Source organism: Gopherus flavomarginatus, chromosome 22 (genome assembly GCF_025201925.1).
Source record: "Gopherus flavomarginatus isolate rGopFla2 chromosome 22, rGopFla2.mat.asm, whole genome shotgun sequence".
Taxonomy (NCBI): Eukaryota; Metazoa; Chordata; order Testudines; family Testudinidae; genus Gopherus; species Gopherus flavomarginatus.
The window spans coordinates 6,610,550-6,633,762 of record NC_066638.1 but is presented as its reverse complement, the minus strand read 5'-3'; the positions used below and the strand labels follow the sequence as shown (position 1 = coordinate 6,633,762).

General features: G+C 43.9%; 1 protein-coding gene across 6 annotated transcripts in view; it reads left to right on the top strand.

The window, feature by feature from the left end:
- Positions 1 to 878: 878 nt before the first annotated feature.
- The window catches only part of SPOCD1 (SPOC domain containing 1), a 33,638-nt gene continuing 11,303 nt past the window's right edge, over positions 879 to 23,213 (top strand). For 3 of the 6 annotated variants that reach the window (XM_050932399.1, XM_050932398.1, XM_050932394.1), the window contains exons 1-11: positions 879 to 977; positions 2,009 to 2,829; positions 5,843 to 7,616; positions 11,045 to 11,098; positions 12,134 to 12,265; positions 13,888 to 14,010; positions 14,784 to 14,889; positions 18,486 to 18,624; positions 20,596 to 20,755; positions 21,404 to 21,520; positions 22,773 to 22,898. In XM_050932399.1, coding sequence (XP_050788356.1) covers positions 2,240 to 2,829; positions 5,843 to 7,616; positions 11,045 to 11,098; positions 12,134 to 12,265; positions 13,888 to 14,010; positions 14,784 to 14,889; positions 18,486 to 18,624; positions 20,596 to 20,755; positions 21,404 to 21,520; positions 22,773 to 22,898 — 3,321 coding nt within the window. In that variant the 5' untranslated portion in view covers positions 879 to 977; positions 2,009 to 2,239. Of the gene's footprint in view, positions 978 to 1,168; positions 1,349 to 2,008; positions 3,508 to 5,842; positions 7,617 to 11,044; positions 11,099 to 12,133; positions 12,266 to 13,887; positions 14,011 to 14,783; positions 14,890 to 18,485; positions 18,625 to 20,595; positions 20,756 to 21,403; positions 21,521 to 22,772; positions 22,899 to 23,213 lie in introns of those variants that run through there. The other 3 variants (XM_050932400.1, XM_050932395.1, XM_050932397.1) reach the window with 3 other exon arrangements.

Below are 23,213 nucleotides of genomic sequence, written 5' to 3'. Positions count from 1 at the left end.
CAACCAGCCCCTAAGCTATAACCCCCCAGGACCCCTCCAACCAGCCCCCCCAGCTATAACCCTCCCATAACCCCCCAACTAGCCCCCCCCAGCTATAACCCCTCACCATCCCTCCAACCAGCCCCTCCAGCTATAACCCCCCACTACCCTTCCAACCAGCCCCCCAGCTATAACCCTCCCAGGACCCCTCTAACTAACCCCTCAGCTATAACCCCCAGGACCCCTCCAACCAGCCCCCCCAGCTATAACCCTCCCATAACCCCCCAACTAGCCCCCCCCATCTATAACCCCCCACTACCTCTCCAACCAGCCCCCCCAGCTATAACCCCCCCCGGACCTCTCTAACTAACCCCTCAGCTATAACCCCCCAGGACCCCTCCAACCAGCCCCCCAGCTATAACCCTCCCATAACCCCCCAACTAGCCCCCCAGCTATAACCCCCCAGGACCCCTCTAACTAACCCCTCAGCTATAACCCCCAGGACCCCTCCAACCAGCCCCCCCAGCTATAACCCCCAGGACCCCCCCAACCAGCCCCCCCAGCTATAACCCCCCAGGACCCCTCTAACTAACCCCTCAGCTATAACCCCCCAGGACCCCTCCAACCAGCCCCCCCAGCTATAACCCCCAGGACCCCCCCAACCAGCCCCCCAGCTATAACCCCCCAGGACCCCTCTAACTAACCCCTCAGCTATAACCCCCAGGACCCCCCCAACCAGCCCCCCCCCGATACCCTCGCCGTAACCTTCCCCCGGCCCCCGCGCTCCAAGAACGCCCCGCCTTCCCGGCTCACGCGCAGCGGGCGCGGCCCGTCGGGTCACGTGCCCCAGGTGTGACCTCAGAGTCGGCGCGGGCCTCGCCTCAGCCACGTGATCTCCTTCCGCCCAACGGCCGCTTGGGCGCTCGCGCCCTGTCACGTGGTGCGTGCGGGGAAAGGGCTGGAAGGAACCGCTGGAGTGTGAGCGCGAGGCGCCGCCAGTGAGTGGGGGAAGGGAGAAGTGGGCGGGGCGCCGGGAGCCCGCGGGGCTACGAGACCCTGCGTGGGGTCCCCGTGCCCCTCCCCCCGGTGCCGGGCTCCCCCAGGGTGTGGGGCTGAGGCCCTGTTAGTGCCCAAGGGAGGGATGCTGGTGCTACGGTTATTGCACCACTGTTGTGCTGGGGGCACGTGGGGGGGGGCATGAGTGTGTGTGGCACGTGAATGCCGTTGTGTGGTGTGTGCATGAACAAGTGCAGCCTTACCTGGGTGTGGGGTGCACATGGGTCGATGAAATTGAGCGTGCATCTGCAGACACACAAGATGAACGTGCACAGGCTCAGAAGCACGTATGGGCGTGCCTCAGTGAGTGCTGGTGTGTATGAGTGTACAAGGTTGTGCGAAGCCGCATGGGTGTGTGGGGCACTTTAGGAAAAATAGACATCTTGTTCTCTCTTTCATAGAATAATTTGGAAGAATAAGGTGAAAGAATTATGTGGGAAAAGAGGGCAGGAGAGCAATTTTGTACTGGAGGACCAGAGCCAAATTTTCAAAGTTACGTGCCTAATGTTAAACATCTAACTCCACATTGAGGCATCTACACAAGTAGTCTGATCTTCAGGGCTTTGGGGATCCCACAGCTCCAATGTGGAACTCAAGTTAGAAAATTTCATTCGTTGTGAAGGAGGAGAGCCTTGAGGAGCCTTGAGTGTGTTAAAATGTGCTACAGACCTTTAGTGCGCGGTGGCAGGGTCGACAAAGTTAGTGTGTGGCAAGCTGCTGCATACTAAGTCGTCATATAGACAAGGCTGAGATTTCAAGTACCTGGGGCAATGTGGGAGAAATTAGCAGAAGTGGTTGGAGATGTTGAGCTGGCTGAGGCTAGGGGATAAGCTAAGGAACTGGAGAACTCGACAGAAAAAGTTACATAGGGGCAGCTATTAACTGTGAATGTGGCCATTGTGCTTATGTTGTCCACAGAGAATAATAATTTTTTTTTTACAAGTTACCATGATTCTGTTTTGTTTTTCAACAGTTGTCTCTGTAAGTAAGTGCTGTGGGGAACAAGTCTATTCTGCGGGAGTTTTGTAAAGCATTTCTGTGCTGACCATGTGAGGAATGAGGTGAAACCAGAAGTACTTCCATCCTGAAGAGAGTTAAACTGAAGAGAACTGTTTGTCTATCAAAGGATTCATCACTTGACAGCCAAAAAAAAAATAAAGAAAAGAAAAGGAGGAGGAGAACCTCAAACAGTCCATTAATCCTGATGGAGCACCAGAAGTTTCATGGTGAACAGTCAAAATTTTGTCTGAATGTGGACAGTGAAAACATGGAAACATCAAACACAGAAGCGGGTTCACTTGGCTCTGGAGGCCCTGACAGAGACATAAATCCAGAAGAAATATTTAAGAAAAGGGCTGTTGTGGCTGGTGAGGCTTTTGAAATTCCTAAAATAAATCGTGTCGACAATGATGATAATGATAAAGGAAGCAGAACTGTCCAAAGTGAAACATTGTTTGGTGTTGGTGATGATTTGGATGAAAATTGTATTAAAGAACTCAGTAGCACTCTAAAAATCCCAGCTCTTGAGGCATTGGGGGAAAATGAGAAGTCACATAGCATGAAAAGCTATTTGAAAGTCCAAAGTCCAGAAGAATCAGTAACATTACAGGGAGCACGACTGACTGGTGTGGATGCTGTCAAAGCAGAGCTTCCTCTTAATAATGAAGGAACCAAACTGAAAGAATTGTTAAGTCAAATGGACTTTTCAGGAAATCTTTCGAACTCCTGGGACCAGGGAACTCACTCCAAGTCGCCCATCATTCCTGATCTGAAAGAGGAGAAAGAGCTGTTTAGGTTACAGTCTGATTTTTTTTCCCCTTTATCCTCTATGGCTCTTGAGAACATGAAGAAAAAAGTAGGAAGTTCATTAACAGAAAAGTTTAGGATCCCCCTACTGCAAAAGCTTCCTTACACATCCCAAACAGATCTCCCCTGAACTGCTAAACTCTTACAACTGCTCCCAACCAGCCCCCCCCAGTTGTAAAAACCCTGTATTCCTTTAATACCCTCCCTAACTAAACTCCTTTTCCATCTGCCAAACCCTACTGAATCCACCTGAGAGGCTGACCACCCAGACTTCCCAGTTCCCAAAACCATCTCACACAGTGACAAACCCCCCAACCAGTTTCTGCCAGTACTTGTCAGACCTCATTTCTGTGTCCCGCTGTGCGGGATCTACAACTCTCAAACCAGACCCCTTTGTAGATGATAGGCACAGGGCAGTTTATAGCACCTGGAATCATAGTGAGCCCTGGGGAAGAGGATTCCCTTTACGGTCTCATTCAGGGTGTGAAGTTTGCCTTGTTCCTGTCTGAAGTTCCTGGATGTTCTGAATCTCAGTTGTGCCACATGTTTGGGGCTCTTATGGAGCAGAGCTGCTGTTCTTTTGGTCCTGCGAGCACCTGAAAGGGGCAGGTTGAACAGGGTCTATGGAGTATTATCTGCACTTCCTGTTATTTATAGCTGCCATTTGTAAGTGGTGTGGGAATGAGGGAAGAGCTTTTACATTGTAGTATGAAGCCCTGCGATGAGCCTGTCTTTAAGAAGATAAGAACGGCCATACTGGGTCAGACCCAGGGTGACCATACATCCCGTTTTGGCTGGGACAGTCCCTTTTTAAGGCTCTGTCCCGGCCGTCCCGACTTTTTTGGCAAAAGTAGGCATTTGTCCTGTTTGCTCTTGCCATCTTGGTGAGTTGGCAAGAGCAAAGAGGACAAATGCCCACTTTTGTCAAAAAAAGTGAGGTGCAGAGGAACATGCAGGGGAGCAATCGGCAATGCCAGCCCCGAGCAGCAGGGGAGGCAGAGCTCAGCTGAATGGCGATGCCAGCCCCAGCCTTGCACAGTGGGAGCGGGGGCAATGGGGCAGGGCTCGGCAGAGCTGCTTGGGCCAGCCCTGCAGGCGCGGAGTCAGGGAGGGCTTGGGCTAGCCCCACAGGGTGTCATGTTTTCCCTTGGGGAAATGTGATCACTCTAGTCAGACCAAAGGCACGTCTAGCCCAGTATCCTGTCTTCTGATAGTGACTAATGTCAAGTACTTCAGAGGGGATGAACAGAACAGATCATCATCAAGTGTTCGTTCCCCCTGTCATTCATTCCCAGCTTTTGGCAAACAGAGGCTAGGGGCACCATCCCTGCCCATCCTGGCTAATAGCCATTGATGGACCTATCTTCCATGAACTTATCTAGTTATTTTTTTGAACCCTGTTACAGTCTTGGCCTTCACAATAACTCTTTGGAGTGGAGTACTGTGTTGCCCTGGGGTCCTGTGACCACAGAATGGGACAGGGTAGCAGAGCAGAGGTGAACTGACGAACTCTGAGGGAACTGCCATGGCAAATGGGGCTCCGAGAGAAGGCCAGAGCAGGCCCAAGCCCATAGCTACTGAATTCCATGATGGGGGCAACTGTTTAATACTTTATTTTTAAATGATTAAACAATCATGGTGGGAAATAAACATTATACTGAATAATTAATAATAGCATTTATAAATTCAGTTAATTATTTATCCTCATGAAGTGCTAAAGGCTCATTTAGGGCCATACACCACATCCCCATTTAATTTCCATTGACATGGTGGAGCTGTGTGTGGCTGGAATCAGGTGGCATGTGGCTCTTTATATGGCAACAAGCCCAGTAATGCACTGCACATTTATGTGAATATCAGCCAATAGGGACATACTTTGTGTATTTTGAGTGTCTCAGTACCTGAGACTAACTTCTTAGTATAGAATTAGCCTAACCCAGCTACGTTGCTCATGGGTATGAAAATCCACAACCCTGAGTGACATTGTTAAGCTCGCCTAGCCTCTTGTGTAGATAGCGCAAGGTCAACAGACGAATTCTTCCATTGACCTAGCTACCACCTGGTGGGTTAACTACAGTGATGGGAGAATCCCTCCTATCCCTATAGTGAATGTCTACACTGAAGCACTACAGCATTTCTAGTGAAGACCTAGCCTTAGAAATGTATGTTACATCTTTTCACATGCTTCTGCTGACCCTGTAAAACTCACGTCAAAGCTGTCGCAGGTGTCACAGGACTTCCACTACATGGTTTCACGGCAGCAGTACAACCAGTATACTTTTTAACCTGCTAAGATTAAACGTGGGACACGGTATGAGATACAGACTCAAAAGGGGGGATAATACAAATAGTATAAGAACCATAAAACCACGTGGTATTAATTTCTTTAGCGTAGCTAATCTCCATTTTATTATGCAACGGTTCTGCTATCAGTAATTTACAGTATTGAAAGAGATATCACAAGCCAGTCCTGAGCGGCCTGGTAAGGGGAGCAGGGGGGATGGGGAGTTGTTGGATAAGGGGCAAGAGGTCCCGGGGGGCAGTCAGGGAACAGGGAGTGGTTGGATGGGGTGGAGGTTCTGAGGGGGCGGTCAGGAGACTGGGAGAAGGGGATGTTGAATAGGCGTGGGAGTTCTTGGGGGTGCATAGGGGTTGGGGCAGTCAGGAGACAGGGAGCAGGGGGGGTTGGATAGGAAGTGGGGTCCCAGGAGGGGGTGGTCAGAGGATCAGAGGGAGTTGGATGATGGTAAAGGAGAGGAGAGGGGTGTGAGGATTTCTCGAAAATGAAAAAGGGGGCTTGATGCCGAAAAGTTTGGGAACCACTGCACTAAAGTTGGATAAGTCTTATAGACCCTATGTTGACTCGGGAACTTCCACTACCCCTTTAAGATACAATGGTGATGAGGTTGGACTGTCTCTTTAACTGTTAACTTTGATTGTAGCACTAGTATTCCTGAGTTGCCTTCACAAAATGAAAGCATTTTCTTGTTTCATGTCACAGCTTTCACCTCCCAGCTTGCAATGAGCAGGTTACAGGCAAGAGAGTGGGAGAAACATATGCCAGTGACCATGTTTCAAATGAAGAGCAGAGTGAACAGTCAACAGTTACTCTGAATGTGGTTAACCAGAACAAGATGTCATCAGAAAGTGAAGTCAGATTATCTGGAGATGGTTCATCTTACAGCAGAAGCCCTTATGTCAAAGAAATAAAAGCAAAGGAAACCGATTTTAGAGAAAAGATGATTGTGCCTGGTGGACCTTCTGAAAGTCCTAAGCAAAATTGTGACAATGACGAGAGGGGAAGCAGAACAATTCTAATTAAACCCTGTTACATAGGCCTGAAAGACCTCAAGGATGAGTTAAAAGAAAAATGTAAAGATTCTTTAATAAGCTTAGATATTGAAACACAGTCACTAAAAATGAAAAATGAGAGGAAGGCAAGTTTTTCAGACGTATTCCAAGTTCCTTTACATAAAAACAATGTTAAAAAACAAAATAAAATAAAAATCCAAAACATTAAGGCACCGTTGGAAAATGAAAAACTGAACAACACGGAAAAGGAAGAGATCAAAAGTCATGGAGAAGCAGTCACTTCAAGAGGATCAGATAGTATGGATACAAAGATTCACCATAACTCTGAGGAAACTCAAGGAAAAAGGTCATTTACTCAAATGGACTCTCCAGATCTTTCAGATATGATTGGGGATGGCATTTTCTCTAGGCTGTCGCTTGTGGAAAAAGAGTATAAGCGTTCTACCATAAATCTCTCCAATGTAGAAGAGGAAGGCTCAAGGACAAAGAGATTACAGTCAGATTCTCGCCCTCTATCCAGCATGACTCCTGAGGTAGAGAAGGAAAAAAGTAGAGAGGTAATAACACCTGTTGCAAAGTTTAGGAAATTCTGGAACAATCCAGTTACGCAATTAGGAAAGGAGGAAATATCTTATAGCTATTTAGTGATGAATCCAAATAGAAAAGGATTTAATTCTAGACTTTCAGAAAGACTTTTTACCAGTAATATTAGTCAGTCCGGCAGGATTATTCTGGCACCTGAGAACACTTTGCAGACTAAGGATCTTCAAGGAATTCCAGTGGAAGGTACCTCCACATATTTGTCAGCCAGCAAGACAGAGAATGTGTTTGGTGAGGGAAAGTCCCATAATAGATCTCCTGTCCTGCCTGATCAGAGTGGTAGTATTGAAGACATACACGTCACAGTCTGTGAACCCAGCTGCATTTCACCAACTGCTGTGGAAAGGTTGGGGACTAATCAGAAGGGTGAACTTAGTGAAATGAAGAATCAGATGCCCAGAGTGGAAGGTTTGGTTCAGTATTTCTTAGACGAATCTGCTGAAGAAGTTTCCCGGGGACAGTTGGATGTGGAAGAACAGAAATCCTTAAACCAAGGAAACTTCAAATCCAATGATGAAAGTGACGATAGTTCTTGGCTTCTGATGGAAATTGCAGAGGACTTAGATAATGTAGATGTTGCGAATGTCCCTGATGGACAAAATAAGGCTGTGGAACAGGAGACTAGAGGAGAGCATTTGAATCCTAGTAAGGTCACCTTGCAGTCAGAAAGCATGGAGGTGCCTGTGTCAGGGAGACACAAGGCAGAATGTTATTCTTGCTCCAATGACATAAACAAAATCAAGCACAATGATATTAAAAAAAGCACAGCTTTTTGTTGTCTTGAATCAGACAGAGATGGACAAAGTAGTTGTGTAGGAAAAGTAGCAGCTCCGGATTCAGCCAAAGAAACCTGTCTCATCGGGGTATGTACAAATACTGTTTTTAGGGATAATGATCATGAATATATGCATAAAAGAGAGCAGATTTCAGACTTGAGTTTAATTTAGGATATGTCTTCACTGCAGAATTAGCCTGAATGACTTGCTGTCGAGTTGCCTTAGCCTAGGTCTGAACAGCCATACTGCAAAGCCAGACCCAAGTTACTGTGTCCTCACTGGTGCTGCATGTGTGTTGCTAGGACTTCTGGGGCCATCCCATGATTCTTTGTGCTGCAGTAAGCTGAGCCACTCTGTGTGAATAGGAAGAGGAGGCTCTAGGGGCAGCATCTTGGTAAGAGCCTGGGCTAACAGTAGTGAAAACATATCCACCCTGGGCCATCCTGCAAAGACCACGTGTCCTACTTGATAATCCTGCATCATGATCGGAGCAGCTTCTTGCGCTGCTCTAGTTGAACTGTTATGTGCTGGGATCTGTAGTCTGTGTAGCTGCATCAGTCACAATAAAGATGAAGGCAACCATGCTGTAGAACTCCAGTGGTCATAACTGGCTTACAGGCCTCAGTAGAAAATTTTCTCCAGGAAACAGTACTAACACTAAAGAAAGAGGTGATCTGCATCCTTTGCTGATGGTAATTTCAAAGTCTAAATAGGCACTTTGAAATGTTAGTATTATTGAAGTATAAAACCAGTCAGGCAGCTAGAGTCAAGATATTTAAAAATATGGGTCCAAATTCACCTGTTACATTACTCCGTTGGTTTCAGGGGAATTACACCAAGGATGCGTTTGGCATGTTGTTTCTCACATTTGTGTGGGGACCTGATAAAATGGTTGAGACAAGTGCTGCTGTAATCCTTAGCTGGTGTTACAGGAAGTGGTGTTAGTGATTTAGTGGGTGGCACTTTTTTCACTTAATCACTACTGAACCAATTTACCAGCATAATTAGGGGTAGTTTGGCTGGTAAAGAGGCTGTCCTTTGGTTGAGATATAAAACTAGTGGCTTGGCTGCTTGTGTTCTTAAGATATATATGGAAAGAATAGGTCTGTTAGCCCTGGTGTTATATTCCAGTTAGGATAATTATATTTTGACTTCTAAAAATTTTATCAGCAGTTTTATTTGGCTATAGGCTTATTTTCTTATGTTAGACTGTTGTGCTGTGCCTAGCTAGATAGCTGCTGTGGTCCACCCTGGAGGTGATGGCATTTCAGTGGCAGTTGATTTGAATCCTTTATATATAGCTTGCATAGATCTTTAGGACGAAGTGTACGGAATTTTTGTGATGTTCTCACTGCTTGTTTTTCTGGGATGGACTCTGCCTGACTATTCTCCAGTGCAGATCTTTCTCAGATGGAATAAGGTGAGGATTTTCATTCGTGTAATTCTTCCTGTTTATTTTCCAAGTGATTTTCCTTTGTCGCAATTACAGCATGATTCCTTTATCTCTAGTCTATGGACATCTGGCTCTTTTATTTGCTGTTATCAAGCTGCTCAGCATAGCTTTACCTGCACCTTACTTCCATTGAAATCATCTGTCTTTTACAGATTAGAGGCAGGGAAAACTTATTTCAAAATTGACCTTGGGTCTTCTGTTTTGTGCATATCCTGTGCGCTCATATTAATACAAATAGTAAATGATAATATATTACAATAATAGATCTTCACAGTTTCACATATGTTACGCCATCATTTTCAAGTTGCAGAATAAGTTGAAAAGTGTTTCATTGTTTAAAGCTTGTGATGAAAAGTTAATCTAATGAATTATTTGTTTAGTTGGTGAAAGGAGCATTTGGCCCCAAGTACGTAGTGGTCCTGACAATATTCCTCCAAATTAACGCCCCCCTGCAATGTTTAACCATTTCCTACCCAGTTTTCTCATATTTTTGGAAGTGACTCATAAGACCTGCTGCTCTGCATTGCTGTCAGCCTGAGGGCCTAATCCTACAAAGTGCTGAACATCTCCTTGGGAGGTGCTGAATCCCCATAACGCTGGTTATTGATGGTGCTCAGCACCTCACAGGACAGTCCTCAGCATGCTGCAGAATTAGTCCCTGAGAGTTCTTGTCAACACTAGAATTTTTTACCTTGACTTCATTGATTATTGATTAACATGTTTGTAAAAGCTAGTCTGGACACTTCCTAAATATTTGTTCCAGGATACAAATGTTTGTGGTGTACCCTGGGCTGTGCCTTAGGGCAGTGTTTCTCAACCTGCTGATCCCTGACATCTCCTTGACACAATTTAGGAAGGCAGCAAGCCAGTCCCTGGTATGAAATAGGTTGAGAAACACTGCCGTAGGGTGTAGGTAGTTAACAGAAATTCAAACACATCCCTAACTTAGGCCTAGTCTATACTTAAAACTTAAGTCAACATAGGTACGCTGCTCCGGGGTGTGAAAAATCTGTAGCTATGCCATCCTACCCTCAATGTTGATGCAGCTAGGTTGACTGATGCTTGGGTCGCTGGAGTTTCTACAGCAGTGGAAAAATCCCTTCTGTTGCTGTAGTCTGTGTTTATGCTGCTGTAACCCCCTAGCAAAGTTGGCAAAAGGAATCCTAGATTTAAAGCTGTTGTAGCTACCGTAGTGTAGACGTGGCCTTAGTGCAGGACAAGCAGAAAATGCTGCTTTGAGACCACTTGTGTGGCCAGTCTGCAAATGTTATGTTAGCTTCAGCATGATCAGAGACAGCTTCATGACACTTTGCATCAGTTTGGGGGGAAATGAACTTCATTCAGGTTTTGGATTAATAAGAAATCTGATAGTAAGTCTTGCCTCCCCAAAACAACCCATTCCTATAGCAGCCAGTGTGACATGCCAGTGTACAGGGATAAGTGTGCAAACACCAACTTGAATGGGACTATTTCAGTATGTGTGGTAGGATTAAATAGGGGTCTGGCAAGGTTAAGAAGTTATAAGCAAGGGGCATATTTATGGCTCTCAGTCATGCTGGGACTTGTTCGGGGATTAGCAGAGGAAAGAGGTCCAGGGGATACCCATTTAGATTAAAGGCAGAAATGCTCTCCTGGAGCAAGACAAAGATGATTGGGCCAACAATGTAGCAGAAGACTCTACAATAGATTGGTCCTTCCTACCCCAATAGGTGTCAATGCTCTTGAAATACAGTAGGTTCCATATTGTCGAAAAACTGCATAGCTTTGATGAAATGTTTTATACTGTAATGGCACATATAGAAAACAAACCCCTCAATCTCTTTGCTGAAAGATAAATTTCAGTGAACCTCTTTCTGGGTTGCTTTTGCTATAATCTAGAATATCCTTTACTACCCACAGCTCCTCTCATCTGAGCTGGGCTGTGTGATTTTGTGTCTAAAGTTTTATGGCTGAAATATTATTTAAGTATTCAGCAAGAGATTGGTTTATAGGATGAGACAACAACACATTAGAGTAGATTAAAATACTGGATGATAATCTCTCTGTTCTCTTTCTGTCCAAGGAGGAAGAGGGCCCTTTGGTTCACCAGTCACATGGTGTGCAAATTGTGTATTACGTATGTTTATCCTTTCCTTTCTTCTGTTGTTTTTTTCTCCTTTGTGTTATGTTCCTCAGTTAGGCATAGAAGACGATGGTGAGGAGTGAATCTTTAGGCCTAATTTCAAATGGGAATTTGGACCTCCCAAATTCTTCTTTGTGCCCCATTATCCTCAGGTTGCAGTTCCATAGCCATCACATTAGCTTGGTGGATGCAGATGGGAATTGAATAGAAATCACCAGCAGGCAATCTGGGGGAGGTGAATCCCTCTACCTTCCCCTTTTGAAGATGAGGGGAAGAGTGGAATGAGGGGAATAGTTCTTCTCAGTCTGCAGAAACCTTTGCTAATTGGTCAAGGAATAAATAGACGCAGCAGCAATTAACCCGGTGTGCCCGCTTCTCTTTTTTATGCTGCTACTGTATTCGTCAATGGTCATTTCTTGCTTTGGCAGGGTTAAGGAAGACCTGACCTATCTTTGGGGAGATCGAACAATGCAGCTTCATCTGGGCAAAGGATAAGGCAGTTTTCTTTCCTGTATTGGAATTCTCTATCCAGTGATCTAATTGTGTAGAAAGCATCAGGAGAGGATACGACTGTGGGGAGGGGAAGACAATGTAGACTAGTTATCACTGATCATTTCCTTTGACTGGTTGGGTTAAAAAGGTGCCCTTCAACTGGCTTAGTACCTAGTTGTGTTTGAACTATACTGATGTTTGGGAGACTTGTAGCTTACACCCTTGCACTGTCAGGAGCTGGGAGTGTTGTGGATGCATCATGCTCAGGTCCTGAAGAGATCAAGATAGCCCTGAGGTTCAACAACCACCATTCTGTCCAGTTCAAGCAGCACTGCTTTGTCAGGGAATCCTGTCCTGCACTTTTTGGCTAAAAGGGTATTGATAATCCAGGGATATATCAAAGTTGGAAAACTGGATGGATGCCTCGAGGTTCCAGAAGGAATGTAGAGGTCTTATTGGGGGCAGAAGGAAGGTTCACTCAAGGACTTATTTTACAGCTATTTTTTCTGTTTTAAAATGTTTTGCGTTCTCTTCCAGAAAATGTCTGGGCCAGTAGTCGGACTCCTTGGAGTCCCCAGCAAGGCCTGTAAGCCAAGGAAACTGCAGAGACTGGTAGAATTGGAGGATTCTTCAGATGATGAGATGTGTGTTTGTTGCCAGCCCCCTAAGGTATTTTACCTCACCCCACATCATGATAAAGTAGCTCAATGAAATGGAGAGCAGCAATTAGGCAAGATTGTGATTTTTTTTTTAAGAAGGAAACTTGAAAGTGAAGTATAGATGGCCAAAGAAATCCTAGAATCATAGAAGATTAGAGTTGGCAGAGACCTCAGGAGGTTATCTAGTCCACCCCCCTGCTCAAAGCAGGACCAACCCCAACTAAATCTTCCCAGCCAGGGATTTGTCAGGGATCGGTAATGGGTTATAAATACTTTCACCTCTAGCAATGGCTTGAATTCAGACCAGGTTGTTAGTGACCAGAAGTCATTAATTTCCCGAATGTTTATTGACTTGTGTGGCAAAAGTTGATGGTAATTATCCATTTCCTAGGAGACAGAAGTCCACATGTCAAAAATTGACACCATATTGGTACCCTTGCAGGTAATCTCAGGAGAGAAAGAGTCAGGAGTCAATTTGTAATCTCCGGTATGTGCTAGGAAAAAGCCTTTCCAGAGAGGAATAGTGGTAGTTAATTTTCTCTTGCATAAGCATCCTCTTGCCAGTTAGCCAAGGAGTCGTTAGGGAGAGCAGATGGTCACTCCCCCCTGGCCCCCCAGTGAGAGACTGATGTTAGGAAGCAACTGTTGAGGTGAGGATGAAGGAAAGAGACTGATTATAAGTTAGAATTGGCTGAACAAGAAGCAGGACTGAGTGGACTTGTAGCCTCTGAAGTTTTACATTGTTTTCCTTTTGAGTGCAGTTATGTAACAACAACAAAAATCTACATTTGTAAGTTGCCCTTTCAGGACTAAGAGATTGCACTACAGTACTTGTATGAGGTGAATTGAAAAATACTATTACTTTTGTTTATCATTTTTACAGTGCAAATATTTGTTATAAAAATAATATGCACTTTGATTTCAATTACAACACAGAATACTATATATATGAAAATGTAGAAAAACGTCCAAAATATTTAATAAATTTCAGTTGGTATTCTATTGTTTAACAGTGCGATTAAAACTGCGATTTATCGTGATAACATTTTTTTTATCGCGATTAATTTTTTTGGGTTAATCCCGTGAGTTAACTGCATTAATTGACAGCCCTAATTTAAACTATGACACATGAGGTTTATTCCCCTAGCCAAATTCTTTTATTGCATTAACTGTTATAACCCTGGATATTTTTATTATCCATATAAACATCTAGTCTCCTCTTCAATCTGACTAATTTCTTGATCTCAAAAGAATCCTGTGGCAAGGAGTACACTGTCTAATTACATGTGGAGTGAAAAAGTATGTCTGGGGGCTAGCAATTTGTGCCCTGAGTTATTATGTGGGACACCTGGGCAGTTCCCAGCCCCTGCTGCTGTCAGTGCTCTGACAGCAATGTGCCTAGGTTCTGAAGGGAGAGAAGCCACGTATTGTTTAGCAGTTGCTCCTCTAGGCTAAAGAATAGTGATCACAATTCAGTGAAGTAATGATGGAGTAGGAAAATTGGATAGATCCTTGTGGTTGCAACAGGGGCTTGGAGGGCTAGGAGATGGAATATGTTTCTGTTACTTCAATTTAAAGCTCACACTCTGTTTTGGAAATGTCTTTGTCACTGGCAATGTTTTCCTCCTTCAGAAAATGTCTAGACTTGTCCTGGGAGTCTCCAACAGCAAGGCTTGTAAGCCATGTAAGATGCAGAGAGTGGAGGAATTGGAGGATTTATCAGAAGACGTATATGTTGATTTCCAGGTTACTCAGGTATTTCATCTCGCATGTGCCATCCTGACATAACCCAGTGGAAAAGAAAATGCTGAGTAGCAAGAAGGGTGGGATTACTGTGATTTTCAAGAGGGAAATTTAAAATAAAGCATGGATAGAAGACTGGTAATGGGCTATAGGCCTTTTACCGCAAGATCATTAGTCTGAATCTGCCCAAGGTCCCTAGTAAACCAAAACTGTTGCCATCTGTTGGATGTTCAGTGGCCTCTGTGAAATGAGATGTTGATTTTTGTCCAGTTTCTGGTGGACTGTGGAATTTCCCCTAATTGCAGACTCAGGAGCAGGTGGAGGAGAGAGGAGATGATTTTACATTGAATCTCAGGTCTTCCTGCTAGGGAACCCAATTGAACTGCTACACATGCAGTCGCAGGTCTGCTTGAACTGGTCTTCATAGTGGGCAGGTGTCTATAAAATGAGGATATTATTCCACTGTTCAGATATTTGAGAGGTGTTAATGGGAAGTAGAAATTATTTTCAGTAGCAGAGAAGCAATAAAACAAGCAGTAATAGCCTGAATCTGAACACAAACTCTCAAGATATTATAAGTAAAGGTCTGAGCAGTGTAAGACTTGAAAGCAGTGACTAATTCCATTCCCAAAGCTGTCTGCAGCTGGGTATTTGGTATATGCTGTCACTGAGTTTTGTGCTAGCAAGGCTGGTTGTCTGCATGAGTTCTTCCATATTCCATTCTCTTTTCATCCCATTTTTCCTCTCTCTTCCTTTAATCTTTATTATGATTGATGCAACACCAGGAAATTAAAGACAGCGATTACCACCCAACATTATGTAAAAGAGAAATGAAGCAGCTCCTGAAACCATACGCAGCACATGTGCATTGGCAAAAGCCTTTGAACTCAGGTAAGTTGTTAAACACTGAAACCAAGGACAGGTGGCCTAGAAACTGAGTCATCTTATTCTCACTATTGTTAGCTGTGTATGTTCATGTTCCTCATTGCATCGTGTGCTGTGTCAGATCACCCTAAGCTTTCTGAAGTGGAAATGTGCCTAAAGGAGTTTCTTTCATATGACAGTTCCCTTTTCACAAGGACAGCTGATACAGAAAGGGTCTAGCTGTGTAACCTCTCTTATGGAGGCAAGGTAATACAGATGGTGAAGCATTAGCTTTTCCCAGGGGTTAAATTGGGCCAGTTTATGGCAGCTTGACTAGCCATTACTTTTTCTTGGAAGTTGGCCTTCACAAAATTCAAGTAATTAAGAAAGTAATGATGTCTCTAACCCTTATGGCTGAAAAATGAACCTTTAGAATGTGAACTGAATGTAAATAAATTCAGTGGTATCGTTCTGAGTGTACAGACATCATGAAACAATAGGTGTGAGAGATGAGAACTGTCCCATGTCTTCTCAAGGAGGTATTGAACCTGAAGCATAATAATGATATTCTAAATGTCAAGATTCTTAACTAGTTCACATTGATCCGCATATCCAAGAAATAAGAGGTTGGATCGAATTATTAAGATCCGTGCAATCTGCATATGGACATTACACTGGGACAGAACTCAGGTTATGGATGGAGCTTGGAAGAGTACCACACTTTATTTGGTTCCAGTTCAGCCCTTGTCTTTTCCCTCCTGGGGATTTAAATCTGGGTGTAGGCCAGGTGAAAATGAATTTGGTGGGCATTTGTTCACAGCCCTTAGCTTCTAAACAGTTCGGCGTGATACAGTCAATTCTAAAAAGATGCCGAGTACTTGAACAGCAAACCTTATTACAGGTCATGGCTGAGGTGCATTAATCAAAGTTACACAGAGAAACTTGCATAGCCCGTGCTCACACGGTGACTGGCTTTGCTGGTACAGTGACTCCCAGACTGAGATGTGTGTCTAGAGCTGTTGGGTAACTCTTGCAGCTAACACACTGGTATGTTGTTCAAGCAGCCGTCTGCTTCTTCAGGGTACGTCCGGACTACCCGCCTTATCGGCGCGTAGCGATCAATTTTTCGGGGATCGATATATCGCTTCTCGTCGACTCCGCAACTCCACTGGAGCGAGCGGTGATAGCGGAGTCGACATGGGGAGCCGCGGACGTCGATCCTGCGTTGTGAGGACCCCAGGTAAATCGATCTAAGAATCTTCGACTTCAGCTACGCTATTCATGTAGCTGAAGTGGTGTATCTTAGATCGATACCTCCCCCAGTGTAGACCAGCCCTCAGTCCTGCTACCCCTTTAAATTAAGTGGAATCTGCTAGCAGTGTTCCTGGGGAAGGAACTTCAAGAGGAATTAACACCGCTGTCCTGAGGGACAGAAACTTTGTAGTGTGAACTGAACTGATCACTCTACTTCTAGCAGTATGCTAATGCTGAGGAAGGTCATCAAATGTTATGAAACTGTTCAAGTGGCATTATGCACAAAAAGTGACCGTCAGGTCACACTGAGGGCTTTTCTTCTCAGTCTCACAGTTCCAAAGCAGATTTGCTCAGTTTACAAGTTACGAGATGATTTTTCTAATGGATGGAATCTCAGCTTAGATTCTGAAAATCAAGCTGGTTTCCTTCTGCCTCTCAGTTTCTCTCCAATATTGAAGATTCTGCAGTTGAAATTGATCCTGTTGATGATACACAAGGTGGCCAAGAACCCGGCTTGCTCTCTGGCTATACGGGCTGTTCAGGGGAAATGTGAATAAAACTGGGTTTGGGGTCCAGTTGTGAAGCCCTTACTCACAATGAGTAGTACTCAGGCCAGGAGTCCCACTGAGCTCGGTGTGACTACTGGGACTATTCAAAGTGAGTGGGATTTGCAGAACCAGGCACTCTGTGAATAAAGGCAGACCCTGGCTGTCTTATCAGCATGCAGTACAAAAGTGAAGTTGTTTCCTTTATTGGCTCTTCCATAGGAAAACAGTTACCACAGGGCAGTGTGGTGTCCCTGTAATGTCCCACCTTTGTTGGTAGCATTTCTGAAGTTAGCAGGGAAGACCTTACTTTTACACTAACTGATGTACAGGTGATCTTTGTTTTATTTATAACTGTGGCCTAGGTAGCAGATGAGCAGCAGTGTTGTCCTAGCACACACAGCCTTGGCTCGCTATAAATAGGTTAGACCTTAATCCTAAAAAGATAAAGCAGTGCTGCTACTAGGACAGATTAAATAATGTCGTGGAGAATTTTCCAGTGTATGCAAAGGACGGAACGAAGCTGGGAAGCCGTAACTTAATTCCAGTGGCCAAAGCTTTGCAGTAATCTGTCAATTCAATTGTCACACAAATAGGGTAAAGTCTTCACTCCAGACACATGGCCTTCACCCTTTGCATTTTGATTTGTTAGTGTAATTACGTTACACAAAGTATTGTGGCAGTGCAGAATATTTCTAATGGTGCAGTATATATATACTCTATTACAAAATATATTTGATGCTCGGTTTAATAAGTTACAAGAATTTGCTGCTGGTTGTAGTGATTTGTATGATGGGTGGATGGGCTTTTCTTAAAGGGCTGGAGGAATATAAAAGGGTCTGTATTCAGCTGTAAATCTATTCTGTGTTTTGGCACAATCCTCTTTGAACTAATTGGGTGTATTGTGGGAATTCCTTTTTGTCTGGAATTTTAGTTTAGCATCATTATAATTTAGGAATGTAAGTATTTTCTGCCTCTTGCCAAGCCCTCGTCTTCTTTGAATGAAAGTCTTAGTTTAAACAGTAAACCAAATTAACCACTTCACCTTTGGTACCTGTGCCTTTACTTGCCAGATATGTCCAGAGAAAAATATTTCCAGGGCAGTGGTTCTCAACCTATTTATCTTTGTTGGCCACATCCAATATTACCTTGTATGGCCCTGCGGGTGTCACGTGGGCCACAGATGTGTGCTGATGGGGCTGCAAGTGGCCAGTGAGCTGCAGGTTGAGAACCACTGCTCCAGGGTAACCCCATTCTGTTTTGATTTTACTATCTCATCAATAGGCTTTGGAAGCCAAGATGCAGGAGTGGAGATGGGCTATGGAAGCCAAGATGCAAGAAGTGAAGCCGTTAAAACAATAACCTAGTATAAATAGCAATTAGAATAATAATAAATAAGTGATACAGTTTAGTTATACAAGTGATGAGGCTAAATCTTTTATGTTTATGGCAGATGCATATACTAAATAGCCTTCATACTCAATGCCAAAATATCTTCTTACATTAGATTATGTGCTGCTAGCTAGAAGGCAGTATTGTTTGCATTGGCATTATTTAGCTATTTGAAATTCAGAGCCACTGCATTTATGGAAGTGGTTTCAGACAAAAACTTGGAATTCTCTCATTGTGTTCAATTGACGCAATTAAAAAAAATTGGACTTTTTATTGGCTGCTGAAATTCAAAAAATTGCTTCACAAATCTGTCAGCACAAAAGCTTCGCCCCCTACTCCCCACCCAAAGGGGGTTCAGCAATGATCTTTATGGATTCCCCCTGCTAGTACTGCAGGGAGAGTGAGATTTTTGGGCTTCTCTTTTGTTTTAAGATTACAGTAATGAAAAGAAGAGGAGGGGTAGGACACCAGCCTCTAAAGAAGCTTCAGCTTCTGTTCATGGTTTGCAGCTGTCTGAAGAACAAAGTCGAATTAAGGTCATTGACTCATTGCGTGGGATGCTACAGAAAAGGTAAAGTGGCTTATGCATGATAGGTGGCAGGGAAAAGGCTGGGGACATCTTAAATGAAAGTCACATGGAACTATTGAGTAAAGTCTTGTGTTTGATGCTGTTTCTCATAAATGACAGGGCAATGGAAACTTTCTTGTAGATTTGATTATTGTTATGCAGTAGCAGAACATCTCTTAAAACATGCAGCTCTGAGATGTGATAGTCTTGTTTCCCGTAGGGAATGGATCCATTTTAAGAGGAGGACTGCAGTTTTCTCAACTTAAACTCCTATGGAGCCCTGTATCACAGCCACCATTTTTCTCTGTGGAAAATTGGGTCGAACTCCCTTCGGAGTCCATCTGTGGAATTCCTTAATCAATCAGAGGGGCGGCTGTTGAGTGATATGAAAATCCTCCTATCACTTGTGGTGAACATGCTAATTCTATAGCACAATCAGCCCTTGCTGATTTTAGGAGCAAGGGAGCTGTTTTTTAAAAATGTGGCCCTTTAAGAGGTTTCAACTTCTATTGTTTACCTAGAACATTCCATGTCATGTATGATATTGACAGTCATTTGCATACCAGAATTATTTTATTTGTCTATTTGTTATCTCACTCTTTGCTACAGTTCATGTTTAATTCATTTGGCAGGCTTAGCCCTTTTGTCAGGTAATCATGTAAGAAGGTTTTGCTAGTACATAGAGAATTGGATCAGGGTGGTGAGGTTAATTCAGTACATTTCAACAACTGGAGAGCCATCTTCAAATCCTTAATTAGGTCAGAAGTGGAAAGGGTTTCATCCTAGGGCCTGATTCTCCACTGTCTTGCGTAGTCACTTGCACTCACTTTGCCTAGATGTAAAGGCCTATATAAGGTGAAGGCAGTGGAGACTCAGGCCCTCAGGCCGTATTTTTCCACTTCACAAAACTATCACATGATTCTCAGCCTTTGTTAAGCGGTCTGGTCCAAAGCTCATTGAAGTCAATGGAAAGTCTTCCATTGAGTTTAGCAGGCTTTGTCTGAGGCCCAAGAATTCTAGGTCTGGAATAGCAGGCAGTACTGCTGTTATTAAAGCAGGGGCACGCTGGCAGAGTGACAGATATATGGTGACAGGTTTCATAGTGATAGCCGTGTTAGTCTGTATCAGGAAAAACAACAAGGAGTCCTTGTGGCACCTTACAGACTAATGGATTTATTTGGGCATAAGCTTTTGTGGGCTAGAACTCACTTCATTAGATGCATGAAGTGAAAAATACAGGAGCAGGTATAAATACATGAAAGGATGGGGGTTGCTTTACTAAATGTGAGGTCAGTCTAACAAGATAAACCAATTAACATTTAGCCGACAAAAGCTTATGCCCATATAAATTTGTTAGTCTCTGAGGTGCCCCAAGGACTCCTCGTTGTTTTGACAGGTATATGCCAGCCAGAGGAGAATAGCAGGGATGCTGCACATGAGAGTTGCAGAACTGTGTAGGGGAAGCTTGACTTTTTACCAGCCTGTTCTTTGGTTAGAATTAGTTAAATGCCACCATGCTGGAATTCAAGTTATAACAATGTATTTGAAGAAGTGAGAAGCTCAGATAAGTGTACAGAAGTTAAGAGGGGCCCCAAGTTTAAATGCAATTTACTGTATGGGGACAGGGACGCATTCTCTTAGGATGTGGGCTGGAGCACATCTCTGTGCCCCCACACCCTTCTGGTAACCGCTCTGAAGGTGACGTGAGCATAAATAAGACATGCTACAGGCTTTCTGACATAGCAGCACAGTTGGAACAAGCCATTTCACAACACAAGGGTTTCTCTTTGAGATCCTGGGAAAGTTAAGTTTCTAAAAGACCCCAGTTTCTGACTGCTTCCTGTTTGGGGGAGGATTCTCTGGCTCATTTATTTGGGATTTTAATTGAAAAGAGTTTGTACATTTATAAATTGGCTCCTGTGTTGCAGGCAGATCTGACACATCCATCTGTGGTTCTTGCTTGCTCTGTTCCAGGTTGGAGGAGTCTCCTGATCTGGATGTCCATGAAGATACAATATTGAGATTAGCAAACAATGTGGAGAAGGAAATATTCAACCTCTTTCTTTGTGTTGACCAACGATACAAAAACAAGTACCGCAGTCTCCTCTTTAACCTGAAATCTCCGAAAAATAAGGTAAGAGACTAAAAAAATTGACCTAACTTTCTCCATTACCTTGGTAAGATGGCATGTCTTTAAACTTGTGGCTATCTAGAGCACCAGCCTAGAAGGAGACTGTCCAACATTACAGTCTCATTCTGTTCACTGATGGAGGAAGACTATGCAAGTGCACATCCAGGCATCCCCTTCTTTGGTCAGACGTGATCATTTGGGGTCTTATCCAGGGTTCTAAGACACTGCTTAATCTTTCATTCCTGGTGGCACTTGCCATGCCTACCATCCATCAGTCATCCTTTGTAAGTGTGTAGAGACATTTGGTCAGCTCCAAACACCTGAGTATCTTTATCTTCTTTGTAGCACATAACATCAGGCCTGCATTGGTACAGATATCTGGCCTGTGAACCTGATGGATGGATGGATGGAGGAGTGCAAATTCCTATGTAAATGTTGTTGCAAAACCTAGGCTCTCCAGGCATGGCACAAGCTATTCAGTCCAGACCTGCTGAGAGTTAACATTAGTTGTCTGAGTACTGTGATAAAATCTTTGAAATATACATTTAGTGGGAGAAGGAAAGAGAGGGATCTTTGGAAGCAGACTGCCTTGCATGTCCCTTATGATCATTGTTCTTCCAAGGGCTGCTTATCCTTCTTTTGTTCTTTCAGCTCCTCTTCCACCAGGTGGTTCTTGGAGAGGTTTCCCCCCAGAGTCTTGTTCAAATGAATTCGCTGGAGCTGGCACCAAAGGAGTTGGCAGAGTGGAGAGCTAAGGAGAGCAAGCATGTAAGTCATCCCAGTGCAGCTCAGAGAGGGATAAACACAGTGTCATCCCCCTTTCCCAAAGGCCTCTTTGTGATGCTTTTACTGGACGTTGTGGTGAAGATACAGAGGTGATCTAAACCAAAGTAATTACAGTATGAAAATGGCCCTTTTTATTGCTTAAGGGGTCTGAGTATGATTTAGATTTTTAAAAAATAGGGAGAAGAATTGGTTAACAGGCTTGGTGCTTTAATTGCACCTGTGCTTTTCCTCTTCCTGATTGGTTTATATTTTGGAGTCTTCTAAAACTTTTATAAAACAAAACTTAGAAAAGGATGCAGCACTCTTTCCTTACCAGTACAACAGGAAGGAGAAGTAATTGGCTTCCTTGCCTCCCTCTTTCTATGACACTGTGGGGCTTATGTTTACAAAGCAATGATTTTCCTCTCTTAATAGAGGAGCCCTACGTAACAGTGTCACGTTTTTGTATTTCCTGATGCAGATTAGATGGATGACTGTATTGAGAATGGGATGGTCCAGGGGATAGGCAATTGGAACCAGAACTTTTTGCCTCTATGTCACCGTTCAGATGCAGCTCAGGCTGGTATTGACTGAAAGTTGTTAAATCAGACAGCTGCTTGGTTGCCTGTAGGAGATGAATCTGATGGTCTCTGTCCTGTTCCTAATGGGTAGGGGACTACATCTCAAAAACTAGCTAGCATCATTACTGATACTAAATAGCAGCCTTGTTGACCAGTCTCTGCATGGAAGCCAAGAACTGAACTGTCCATGGATATTGAATTTCCTGCTCAGCCTTGGGATGGTCTCCAAGTCAGGTTTGAGGCATGTACTGCTGCTGTATTTATCTTGTGGATAGCTAGAATTCCTTGATGTTGTTTCACTAAGAGAAGGACTTTATCTTTAAAACCCCTTCTCTTTAAATCCACAGTTTGCATGTGTATGTATATATATATATATATGGAGAGATATACCTGTCTCATGGAACTGGAAAGGATCTTGAAAGGTCATTGACTCCAGCCACCTCACTTCACTAGCAGGACCAAGAACTGATTTTGTCCCAGATCCATTAGTGGCTCCCTCAAGGATTGAATTCACATCCCTGGTATTAGCAGGCCAATACTCAGACAACTGAGCTATCCCTCCCCCTTTTGGCTCTTGCCTATGTTGATTCCTTATGACGTTTGTTTTCTTGAGTGAGTCCTTGTCCAAGAGATGCCTATTTGGATCTCTGTGTACTACAGTGTGATTCTTCCAGGTGCTGGAGGTGATAGAAAAACAGCAGCGAGAACCACCAAGGTGTTGCCCCACAAAGCTGACCCACAAAGGAGAAATAGAGATACACAGGGAGGTGGATGAGGACTTTACTTTGGAAGACCTATATGTGAGTAGGTGTTCATGTTTGACCAAGGCGACTCAACAAGGGTCTTTTATGTGAAGGAATGAGGAAAGATTCAAGGGAAATATGTAGGTGCTTAAAACCAGCTGGGGTCAGAATCTTAGTGCAGATGCGTTTCTGAGCAGTGGGTCGATGGGAGTAGTGGGCCAGCTGGTGTAGTGGATTAATGCAAAAGCTTCCATCTCTGCAGTGTTCAGTTCAAATCTTGATAAAGTCACACTGAAAACAAGTTTGATGATTTTTTTCTAGGCCATAGTGGACATTTGCTGCTGAAAATGCATGGCAGTCTCTGGGGAGGGG